The 12,742-nt window shown below is 41.3% G+C and overlaps 1 protein-coding gene across 1 annotated transcript in view; it reads left to right on the forward strand.

Annotated features, from left to right (window-relative positions):
• The window catches only part of cpxm1a (carboxypeptidase X (M14 family), member 1a), a 29,628-nt gene that overhangs the window by 15,346 nt on the left and 1,540 nt on the right, over positions 1 to 12,742 (forward strand). The window contains exons 8-12 of the mRNA XM_034160021.1: positions 1,750 to 1,946; positions 2,296 to 2,475; positions 2,656 to 2,950; positions 6,522 to 6,661; positions 6,841 to 6,943. Of these exons, the coding sequence (XP_034015912.1) occupies positions 1,750 to 1,946; positions 2,296 to 2,475; positions 2,656 to 2,950; positions 6,522 to 6,661; positions 6,841 to 6,943 (915 nt within the window). The remainder of the gene's footprint in view (positions 1 to 1,749; positions 1,947 to 2,295; positions 2,476 to 2,655; positions 2,951 to 6,521; positions 6,662 to 6,840; positions 6,944 to 12,742) is intronic.

The following is a 12,742-nucleotide window of genomic DNA, read 5'->3' on the forward strand; positions in this document are numbered from 1 at the left end:
GATGTCAGTTTTTAATGCAGTGCCGCCTGAGGGATCGAAGGTCACGGGCATTCAATGTTGGTTTTTGGCCATGGTGCTTATGTGTAGAAAGTTCTCCAGATTCTCTGAATCTTCTGATTATATTATGGACTGTAGATGATGGAATCCCTAAATTCCTTGCAATTGAATGTTGAGAAACATGGTTCTTAAACTGTTGGACTACTTTTTCATGCAGTTGTTCACAAAGTGGTGATCCTTACTCCATCTTTGAGACTTTTGGGGATGCTCCTTTTATACCCAATCATGACACTCATAATTAGTGTCCTCAGTTCCCAAATGCTTATTGAGTGTTGTTAGAAGGAAAGTTGATGTAACACAGTGGTAAACATACCACTGTCCCAGCTTTTTTGAAATGTTGCAGGCATCCATTTCAAAATGAGCAAATATTTGAACAAAAACAATAAAGTTTATCAGTTTGAACATTAATTATCTTGTCTTTGTGGTGTATTCAACTGAATATAGGTTGAAGAGGATTTGCTAATCATTTTATTCTGTTTTTATTTACATTTCACACAACGTCCCAACTTCATTGGAACTGGGGTTGGATTTTATGTTAATTTACTGTACTAATGTATTTATAAATTGTTTACGTTCTTGTTATCATATACACACATTAATATTATCATTATTTTTATTATTATTATTATCAGTATTATTGATGTTTTATTTTATTGTTACTTCTATTTTGTCATTTGATTTTTTAAATTACAGCAATGGAAATAAGTGTTTTCACTTTCTTGTCATGCATGTCATTTTAACGTATTTACAGTTATATTATGTACTTACATTGAACTTATTTATAAACTCATGCACACTTTTAATATGTAAGATAATTCGCATGTGAATGATTTATGTTCAAACATCTTCAAGCTGTGCAACAATTCATTTTGTTGTGAACTGTGTGGAATGAAAGACAGGAGAGAGCTTTTGTCTTTTTGGCGCTCTTATTTTTCAGATAAAACAATACAGGGACGGCATCAAACACGATACACTTTTCACTTATGGTGACAACACGGTGACACTTAACTCACTAAACCAAGTGAACTACAAAAACACTATAAATCAACAACACTAGCAACATTTTTAAACTAACATGAACAACAAAAATATTTAAAACCCCCAAACCCAGAACTCCCATAATGCATTGCAGCACAAGAATTTCACCCGGCGATCGCTCCAATTTAATTTTGCTGAGTATCGTCATCATGACATTAAATTATTTTCATGATTACGCATTTTTTAATGTAGTTATATGATCAGGTGATTTTACTGTTCATTCATATGTAGGAGTGCAGAGTGCATTTATTTTTTATTTCCCCTTCCCTTTCTGTGACAACCAATCACAGCTCTTACAGGACCATGTCATACCTAGCAATGGGATCAACCCCGCCTCCTCACAAAGACAAAAGTTTCTGTCCCCTCCTTGCTCAGACTTGCTCTCAGACACCTCCTGGCTCACTCTTAGGCTTAGATTCCTTGCCAGGAAATTTTAGGCTAAGTTAGGAGCTCTTTGAGAGGACTTGGAGACGCTTTGTGCATATGGGCCCTGGCCATTAGTTTTGGCCTACAGAAGAACTCGCATTCAGACTGTCCAGTTGCTTCACATTTAGTGATGTCTTAATGTGTGGACGCCCCCCGTGCCGTATAAAGTGTACAGAGATGTTGTGTCTCTGCACAGATGTCACATTTACTCGTGTGTCCTGTTGGCAGGTGAGCCTGAGTTTCGCTACGTGGCAGGAATGCATGGGAATGAGGCTCTTGGCCGTGAGCTTGTCCTCAACCTCATGCAGTACATGTGTCGTGAGTACAAGAGGGGCAACCAGCGCATCGTACGGCTGATCACTGAGACACGAATCCACCTGCTGCCCTCCATGAATCCTGATGGATATGAATTTGCTTATGAGAAGGTGGGCGACACTTTCAGCAATGTCCTGTAGAATTACTCGGCTCATTTGTATTTTTTTCCAAAAGGACACGATAGGGCCATAGTCTTACACGACGAACAATCTTTAATCCTTTACTGTAAAGTGTGATCTGATTGGCCTAATGAGGGCACTATATATTGAGTGCTAGAATGCAGATTTTGACAACAATTAAATGAATAAATAAATAAAATGATGATGTAAATAACAGCTTAACCCTAGTGGGGGTATTGTGGTTTCATTTATGGACAATACCAAAACACATTGGCATGATTTGGTATGTAGGTGATTGATTAGTTCTAACTGATCGGTTGTGATGACCTTTCTGCTGCAGGGCTCAGAACTGGCTGGCTGGGCTGATGGACGATACACCTTTGAAGGAATAGACTTGAATCACAACTTTCCAGACCTAAACAACATCATGTGGCAGGCTCAGGAGGCAGCTGCAGACAAATCTAAAGTCTCCAACCATTACATCCCCATGCCAGAGTACTACACTCAAGAAGACGCCACAGTAAGCAGCAAATAGAACATGTTCAACAGCACTGCTGAGTGCATGCTGACAAACAACCATGGAATACTATATATGGTTGACACACAGTTAACAGTATCAGATAGAATGACTGTAACTTGTCATTGTAAATTAGTCTGAAAAGGAATATATAGGTACTATATTTACCACCTCACACCTCAGGTTGCACCAGAGACCCGTGCTGTCATCAGCTGGATGCAGGATATCCCCTTTGTGCTCAGTGCGAACCTCCACGGGGGCGAATTGGTGGTTACCTATCCATTCGACTGCACCCGTGACTGGGCCCCACAGGAAAATACCCCCACAGCAGATGATCCTTTTTTCCGCTGGCTGGCCTCCGTCTATGCCTCAACTCATCTGGTGATGGCCAACCCTGACCGCCGCATCTGCCACTATGAAGACTTCCAGCAACACAACAACGTCATTAATGGAGGAGCGTGGCACACCGTCCCCGGCAGTGAGTAACATCAGCATCTTTGAATATTAGAAAGCGGTCAGAGCTTTTCAAGGCAATATTGACTATCATGGGTGTTGGACAGAACACCAGGTCAGTTGTTCCTGCAGGGCAACCTGCCCAACAAGCACAGTTTTTGACGAGTTTTGATTTTGATGTAATAATTCACAAGATAGAGAACTATTTCCCTTCTACATTCCATGAGTTCTAAGATGGATAATCTGCTGTGACTCTTAACATTTAGTTAACGATATCTTCCAGTATGCTGGTTGCTGCACAGAGGTGTTTGATGATGCCATTATCTTTGCAGAAGAATGATAGACCAAGTCTTTAAGGTTGTGGTCCTTCCTGCTTTACTTTATGTCTGTGAGCTAAGGGTTGTCTTTTGCACAAGGTCTCTATGGTGGATCCTTGGGTATTTCTGGAAAGACTTTTTGAGAGTGAGTGGTTACATGGGGAGACTAAGATAAGGAGTATCATTTGCATTGTAAGGGAACATTGAGAATGCCAAGAACACGCGCACATTTCACCTGACTGCAGCAGAATAATGGCTAGTGTTGAGAGGTGGGGATGGACCAGTCAGTTATATGCCTAAGTGGCCATCTAGGACCAAAGGTGGTTCTGTGGTGTGGTGGTTAAAATTTTCACCGAAAACCAGCTTAATTTTTCGAACCGTGTCCACTTCGATGTGTCTCACAGGTTTAGAAAAAATTTTGATCAAACAAAGCGCCAGTCTCTCAGCAACTTCTCAGACAAAGGAATTCCGACGAGGGGCTGGACGACTCCTCCCACAAGGAGTGCTCACAGGCAAATGACGTCACCGACAGGCGTGGAAAAACTCACGCATGCGCACGAGCGTTCAAGCATGTCTGACGTAAAAACATATGAATGAAATCCATATAGTTTTTGAAAAAAATAAAAAGGACCTATACTTTATTGATAGCCCTCGTAGTAATGCATGACACAACATGTGCTCCCAGACATGACCTGAAGGTGATTTCAGCTGCATTCACTTCTAAAGCAGGACTAATATTGCTGATATTTGACACCTGATGTTTTTGTTGCAAAAAATAAATAAAAAATAAATAAAATAAAAAGAAAAGATACCCAATTGGAGCCTGAAAATGGTAAAAGTAGCTTTATAGAACACTGTGAACAATCAGGAAAGTCTTAAATATGCTTAAAAAATTTGTGACTTTGAGACACATCGTGATCCACAAAATGTTAATAATCAAATGATCAATGTGATCAATTAGATGGTGATATATCCCTCAGATCGAGGGCAATATGCTTATTTTTACACACGCCTTTGTTTTTTATTTCATCCGTGCATCTTGAAATAAATAATTTCTGCTTGAATATGGATTTGGCTGCTCAGTTATTTTGATGCCAGGCTACAGTTTAAGCTAAAATCTAGTGATATACATTTATCAAATTTGGTGCACAGCTCATTCTTCTGTATCATTGTGGAAAGTTTAATGTTTATAGGAGGTATTGTTGCAAAGATATGTAAGAATGTCTGTTTTGAACCTCTCCCTACAGTAGGTTCTCCTTTATAAAGTTGGCAACTTTTGAGCCATCATGCTTCTTTTAATAACTTAAGCTCATAACAGTCCATAGACAGCACATGCAAAGATTGGTGCCGATCAAAGTGATGGCCTGGGGCGAGATGGGTTTTTGAGGTTTTACATATGTTGCAATATTGTGTAAAAACAGAAAAACAAAAATGGGTGTGGCCTGTATCACAAGATTTGCTACATTGCAAAAAATGCAGGGATATATGAATGCTGACTGTGCGATGTGCAGTGTTGGAGTTTTGGTCTGAATTGCATATTCCTTTATCATCACACCACCTGGAGATAAAAAAATATAAAACTTAATATGCCACTAAAGTGAGGTGGTCTACATCAGTCCTCAAAATTTAAGTTGATAAGTTGAATGCAGTGAGACACACCCACTTTTCTGATTAAAATGCTAATAGGACATGCCCCCTTTGATCAATCATGATGTACTTGGGTATTTAAAGTAAGAGTTACCTCAAGATTATACCCTTTTCAAATTTGGTACAACTCAGATGAGCTTTTGGGATTAGTGGCACCCCTAGTGTCCAGTCAAGCCTATTTATTCAGTCATTCTCTCTGCACTACTCTGCATCAGACTGTTGAGTCTCGTCCAGATCGGAGTTATCGTTAATGTCCAACATTCTGTCTCACCTGTTTGTAACAGGAAGTTCATCTTTTGTTTCTTAGGTAGGTTTTAATAACTGAAGCTTTTGAGATTCAGTAGACTCTATGTGCAAAGTTTGGTGTTGATCAGGCGATCTGGGTTCAGTCTCAAAAAGTTAGTGTTGCATATTTTGCGAATTTGCCCAAAATTGATCCAGGCACAAATAGTCGTGGCCTACCTCAAGCGATTCAGCTCGAGCCAGTGAACATGGCCGAACATGCGATGTACAGTTTGGGAGTTATAGACTAAAACGGCAATGTGCTGCTATAGAGCCCCATATAGGTGAAATTGTTTAAATTGTTTGTGTCTGAGTTATGTGCAGAGTTTTGTAGCAGACCTGAAAATTTGACCTCCACAGCTTCTATGATCAAGTATTGCATTTAGTGAGGGGGGAATCCTAATTAGCAGGAGGTGGTAATGGTAGAAAAGATATATTTTTTTTCAAATATGCTTACATCCACTTCAGAGATTGTGCATTGTGTAATTTGGGAGATATTTCATATAGGAAGTGGGTGTCTTCCATGACCAAAACCCCCCACCCCATGCAAAAAAGAAAACTGCAATATATACTGTAATTTTAACATCTTTCAAAATATTAGAATGTAATTGTTTTGACTTCATGATTAGTTTTGATGAACCCTGCATTGAACACAACATTCAGGTTTATGATATATAACGCTCCTGACTTGGTAGTACTTGTTTTAGAGAAGTCACAAAAGCGACATAAGTACTGATATTATTTTAGTGATCATGCAATTACACATGTAATTTCAAGTCACAGCTTGGCAAGTTGTAGTAAATCAAATGCCATGGCCAAGCCAAAAACAAGATCTCAGGCTAAAGAATTTGATAAAACCTTTGACAATGGTTTATGTTTTTAGAGTTTTTGAAGAGCATGGCCTCCTCCTAAGTTCTGTTATTCACACAGTGTTACTGAAATTAAAACCTTTGTGAAAGAACTGTGTTTATAATGTTTGTGAAGAGCATGGACAAACTTTACACATAGCAGAATAGCCAGATAATTGAAAATAGACCATGCTTTGTTACATTGAAGGGGTGGGGGGTTATTTTCAAGATACAGTATAGGATTAATTTTGATGCCAAAATGCTGGTATTAATATTGTGAATCATTTCCCAAGTGGATGTATTGAAATTCTCAATTGTGATTTTACCACCTCCTGCTACGTAATGAAAACATTTGGGTTTCCAGCCCCGCCAAGTTTGAACCTCTAATTACTGAGACCACGACTACATCAGTATTTTTTTTTTTTTTTTTTGTCATCATTTTGTTGTATTACGTGTTATCAACATCAACAGACCTGAGCTCAAAAACCTGTCTGTTCTGCAGGTATGAATGACTTCAGCTACTTAAACACTAACTGCTTTGAGGTGACGGTGGAGCTGTCCTGTGATAAGTTCCCTCACGCCGATGAGCTTCCAGTCGAGTGGGAGAACAACAGAGAGTCGCTGCTGGTTTACATGGAGCAGGTCAGTCAGCGCATACGACATCAGTCAGTCTGCTCCAAACCACACACACACACACACACCATCTGCTGGATTTCAAAAACGCTTTTCTTTTTATCAAATTACAACCAGGCCTGATTGAATTATCTCTGCCTTTACTCCCCTCTCGGGGGTCCTCACAGCAGCATTTCCTCTTCACTCAGGTCCACAGAGGGATTAAGGGTGTGGTGAGAGATAAACTAACCAAAGAAGGAATAGCAGACGCCATCATCAGGGTTGAGGACCTTGAACATGATATCCGATCAGGTAAGACGTGATTTCATTTTCTGTGGGTTTCTTCTCTTTAATGACCATTTGACCATTTAATGAACCGTGTTTGGGGTGAAAGGTGCAACATAATATTTTTTGTCATCTCACCATCTTTAGTTTTAGTTGTTTGTTTACTGGTGGCACAAGACAGCACAGGGGAAAAGGTTCAGATTTGAATTACAGATCAAGAGGCACACATGCTGACAGGGGCGCCATCAGGAATTTTGGGCCCCATAAAAAGAAATCTTACTGGTCTGGGCCACCCCCCATATTATTTTGTCAGTATTATAATTGTATTAGGGGCCTGTGTTAATCACAGGCCCCCAGAATCCCTCTCCTTATTCTCCCCTTTTCGGCACCCCTTCATGCTGACATAATCATCAAGGGCTGAGACTTCAGCTACATGACTACATCTTTAAAAAACAAATGGATAAAATTACCCGGTGACGTGCACCTCTGCATCTACCACACTACAGAACCGCCATAGGTCCTGAATGGCAGACAACTAGTCTGTCCCCACCTGCTGAATGTTGCCATCCAGTTGCCAGCTGATACGTGAGCGCCCCCTTCTCCAGTCGTGGGGATCTCAATACTAAGGCACCTGTATGCTGGCTCAGGGTCATGGAAATGTACCACATGGTCATAGTATCACAGCTGACATTACCTCACAGCGCTAGTACTCCTTGCCTGAGTCTCCTTAAGTGACCGACCATTTGACACAAAGTCATTCTCAGGGCACTGGTGAGACCAACAACATCTAGTTGGTAACTGAAGTCACTGGTTATAGACAGACAGTCTCATTACAGTATTGTGAGACTAGAAACACCAGGACACTGAAGACCTGGTAGTGCAGCAGATAACTGAAACTTTCGTGCAAATGGTGATACAAGCACTAAAGTTGGTACAAATACTCTTTAGATATTACTCTTTTGAACAAACCGACTGGCCACTTGAATTTTCAATAAGCGGCCAGGTAGGGGTTAATTGAAGAATTACACAGGGTTCAAAATTTAAAATACTCAAATCATTTTGAAAGCTACACCACATTATTTGTCTGATCGTAAAGATTCCAAAAAGGTATAGTTTGGACTATCTATGACTGAATGTTCTGGAGTTATGGGGTAAAAACAGCAAAAATGGTGACAAAGGTCAGTTTCAGTTTGTACAGGGGTCAAAAGTTAAAGTTCCTTCAATTTTGGTAAAAAGTGATGCAAATTATTGGTTGAGCTAATAGGATTAATAAATGGAATAGTTTTGATTGTGTTGAATGTTTGGTCTCCAAAGTAAAGGTCAAACAAGGTCAACGTCCATTGGATTTGTTGTATGGCTGGGGGGCCTGGCTGCCTTTTTGTTTCTGTCTTTTGTTTTTCCTTCCAGGTGGCTTGCATTTGGGACTGAGTGGCTGTGTAGCTGAGTTTATCAGGACCTCACCCTGATCACCTGCGGCTCGTCAGGACTCACAGCTGTGGTGCATCTACATGGATTGGAACATGGTGGCATTTAAGACTGGAGTACACAGTGTGTATTTGCCAGAGACTCGACCTTGTGACCAGACGGGTGAGATCGTCGTCTCGGGAGCCATCTCATCATCAGTGGATGCAGAGAACGTCCAGGTTTGATGCATGGTCTGTGAAAGAGGAGGGGGTGAGGTCTCACGCTCGTCAGCACACTTCCTGAGGTACGTTAGATTTTGTGACTAACATTTATACAGTCAGTAAATGTGGTGTCCCTCACACCTTATTATATTGAGCTGTATGTTGGTCGTTTAAATCAGCTTCCACTGCAGTGGAGTTTTGTGAACTGGATGTTCCATGCCTGCAGGGTGGGAAGCTGATTAGTAATTAAGCCAGGAAGTGTTTGCTGTTTGTGCACCTTTGAGCGTTCTCTCTGTGTGTTGAGTGTGGACTCATAATGATTCCTTCTTTCACAGACTCGGTTTGTCGCGGCCACCTGGGGGGTGTCGGCGGGGTCCTTGGGTCCGAACCAGTTCTGGCTCCAGACCGTTAGCGCTGCTGGGAGCGCACCGCAATCCACCATGCCAGACCGCGCACTTTTATATTTTTCACAGCACTGTTATGTTCATTAAACTCTGTTATCCTTTGTACCGTGCTCTGCTTATTTTATACTGGGTCCTTCAAACGTTGGTCGGTTCTCCGGGCTGCGTCCGACACATAACAGGATCCTTGACATGTGATATATGTTACCCTGTAACATGATAACTAAGCATGATACATGGTCCAAACTATTCCTTTTTAAAACCCTGTTAACTCAACTAATAATTTGCATCATGTTTTACCAAAATTGGAGCAACTTTAACTTTTGACCCCTGTACAAACTGAAAGTGACCTTTGTCACCATTTTTGCTGTTTTTACCCCATAACTCCAGAACATTCAGTCATAGACCTTTTTGGAATCTTTACGATCAGACAAATAATGTGGTGTAGTTTTCAAAATGATTTGAGCATTTATAATTTTGATCCCTGTGTAATTCTTCAATTGACCCCTACCTGGCCGCCTATTGAAAATTCAAGTGGCCAGTCGGTTTGTTCAAAAGAGTAATATCTAAGGAGTATTTGTGCCAGTTTTGGTGCTTGTATCACCATTTGCATGATTTTGCTCTAAATATTCTCTTAGCTGCTGCACTATGGAGCTTCATTCCCCTGCAAAAGTTTTGGAATCACCAAATACAGTCAGCTGCGGTAAGCTCATGATTCCATAATCTTTGCCCAGATGTCTCTTGACCTCATAGACAAAAGACCCAGAGAAGTAAATGTCATTGTTGACATAAATGAAACTTGCAACCAGTTCTACATTTTTACAATGTACAAACTTCTAATGGTGAAGTCCAGGAAGTCTGGATCTTAATCGTGATCCACACTCTCGTCAGAGTGATGAGACACACTGACTCATCACTCAGATTCTCAAATGCTGCAATCATTGTATACAGAAAGATCCCAGCTTTGTCCGCAAAATCAAGGTCAGTGAACCTTTCCTCACAAACAACAGCACATAAGGGCCCGGTCACACGGCACACAGCGATAGCTGTGAACAAAGGGAAATAAGTCACAAATCGTCTGGAAAAAGTGGACTAATGAGCCTGAACGTCTTCCATCACCGAAAAGCCTGCAAGTCCAGAGCGCATAAAAGAATGAAACAAAACCAAAACTAACAAAAGAAAAACGAAGCAAATGGTCACCTTGACGCATTTGAACAAAATCAAAACAATACATTCATGATGATGTGACTTGACAGTGGATATAAGACCGAACGCCATTTCTGCAGCCACCCTGTGCTCTCCACAGCACCTGCAGATGTGAGATCTGGTTGTCTTCACCAACGTGTGCGTGTGCACAGCAGCCACAGACGGTTTGAATGTGCATAAATAGTTGTGTTGTGTGGGCCGCTGAAGAGGAGGTACTGCTGGCCCACCACCACCAGAGGGCGCCCTGCCTGGAGTGCGGGCTCCAGGCACCAGAGGGCGCTACCGCATCATGGGAGTAATCTGGGTGACAGCTGTCACCCATCACCAAACACAGCTGTTTCTACTCAGCACCGAGGTATATCAGGAGGACGGCGTCTCCACCTCAGTGCCGAGATATCGCCTAAGACTAAGGTAACATTCTCTGCAGCATATTCTGTGATTGACAAACTTGTTAAACCTTTCAGGACTGGTGACTACTGAGACCCTCCTTCTTTGGATAAGTACTCACCTTCCTGCTGAACTTTGCCAAGAGGTGGAGGCGGCTTCTCCCCTCTCTGTACTGGGTGCGTTCATCCACTCCTGTGTGTTCTTGCTCTCTCCTGCCAGCAGTACCGGATCCGACGAGCGGAGGCAGTGGCCACCTGGGAATTCGGGACTTGGCGGTTCCAGTATTTCCAGGGTTCGGTGGCAGTGGAGATCTGGGTGGTTCCGGTTCGACTGAGACGGACGTCTCCTATCTTCGAGCCTGCCCACACGACACCAGCGGATTCGACCCTAAACATTGTGTTTGTTATACTACTCGTGCTTGTTTCAGTAGTAAATCTTGTTTTTTACTTCCTCCATTGTCCATTCATTGCGCCCCCTGTTGTGGGTCCGTGTTCCTACACTTTCACAACAAGTTGAAGTAGTTGATAAAACGTTCTTGCCACTATTGTTTCTGTATGAAAACATTCAGTTAGTTATTGATCCGTTCAGATATCGTTAATGTTCGTGCAAGACATCAGACTTGGGAGGTTGGTCGAAGTTGGATGACAACCAAACGGAACACTGACGGTACGGGAACTACGCAAACGACAAGGAACCATCAACACAGAAAGCAAAACGGAATACGGACGAATTGAGGTTGTCATTGGGATTCTTTCACATTTTTCAACAGTCTGAAAATTCTAACCAAGCACCAGCTGCAGGAACGAAATGACGGTTAAATGATGTCTCTGAAAGTCAACGCAAGTCCAAATTTCTTGTTTCATTTTGGCTTCGGTGTCCTTCGTTAGTGCCGTGTGACTGGGGCTTAAGTTGTTGAACTCCATCGCTTTATACTAGGGCTGCCACAATCGACTATTTTGATAGTCGACTAGTCAACGATTATTTTTGCAATTAGTCAGCTAGTCGGATCATACGTAATTTCCTAAATTTAAGGCCTGCAGCATTTTCCGAGAAACATCGGGATGAAAACATGAACATTTACAAATCAGTGACTGTTTCTTAGACTTCATTTATATTAATCATTCAGAAATACAGTGTGGTACTTTGTAGTAAATCTGTGTCAGGTATGCAGTTCTCAAAACTAAATGTCCATGCTGGAAGGAGACAAGTGAGGGAAGCCACCAAGACACATCTCTGGAAGAACTTTTGGCTTCTGTGGGTGTGAGCGGAGAAACTGGGAATAGTGCAACATTTTTATCTTCATTTTACATATAGTCCCAACTTTTTCTGATTTGTGGTTGTCTTTCTTGCATTTCTGAAAATACAGAACCGCTATAAAGAAAAGTGTGAACATTTTATTGTGTTTTAAAGCTTTGTGGAGCAAACACAAACACCAAACTCTTATAAAGAAGGAAAAAAATACACAGACGTGCAGGAAAACTTTGATATGAACTGGACAGAACAATGCAGGCTGATTTGGCTCCCCATATTTTTTGTATAAATAAATCAGAATAAAATAAAAGGCAACTCACTTTGAAATGAATAAAACATATAGCTGCAGCTTATTAACTAAAAAAATCAGCAGCTTGTATTTTTATTCTGACTCCAGTTCATTTTAGTGTGATGAAGTCATCCTTTTTCCCCCTCATGTCATGTTTTGTGCTTAAACACTACATTAACCTCAAGATTGAACAAATAAATACCTTTGGAAAATAACAGCTGTTCAAGTTCAGAGTTCTCACCTGTTTTTTTGTGATCTGTACTTCTAAACATCACTGCAGTTTCTTCACAGCAGGGTTTTTTTTTTTACCCGTGTATGCATAATTTTTGCTCACTTCATTTATATATTCTAATTTTCTGAGGATTTTTTAAGGCTATTTGACCATTTATTTCATGCCATGATCTCATAAATTCAGTATACGACCCGCACGGGTAGAGAAAGTGCAGAGAAGTAAAGGCAGCGCCACGACCGCTCCTCTGTGCTCGCTATCTCACGTGCGCTGATAGTTCTCAGCAGAATGTAACGTTTCGTGCCTCTGGTCAGGAACCTCCCTCCCTCACAGACTGCAGCCAGTTGACTCCGCAAACACACACAGCTCCATTGGTAAACTGCGCCTTTTAGACGGCTTTGAACAAGATGGCCACTGTTTTAATCAGCTGTCTTTTTC

This window comes from Thalassophryne amazonica, chromosome 19, assembly GCF_902500255.1.
Source record: "Thalassophryne amazonica chromosome 19, fThaAma1.1, whole genome shotgun sequence".
NCBI classification, from domain to species: domain Eukaryota; kingdom Metazoa; phylum Chordata; class Actinopteri; order Batrachoidiformes; family Batrachoididae; genus Thalassophryne; species Thalassophryne amazonica.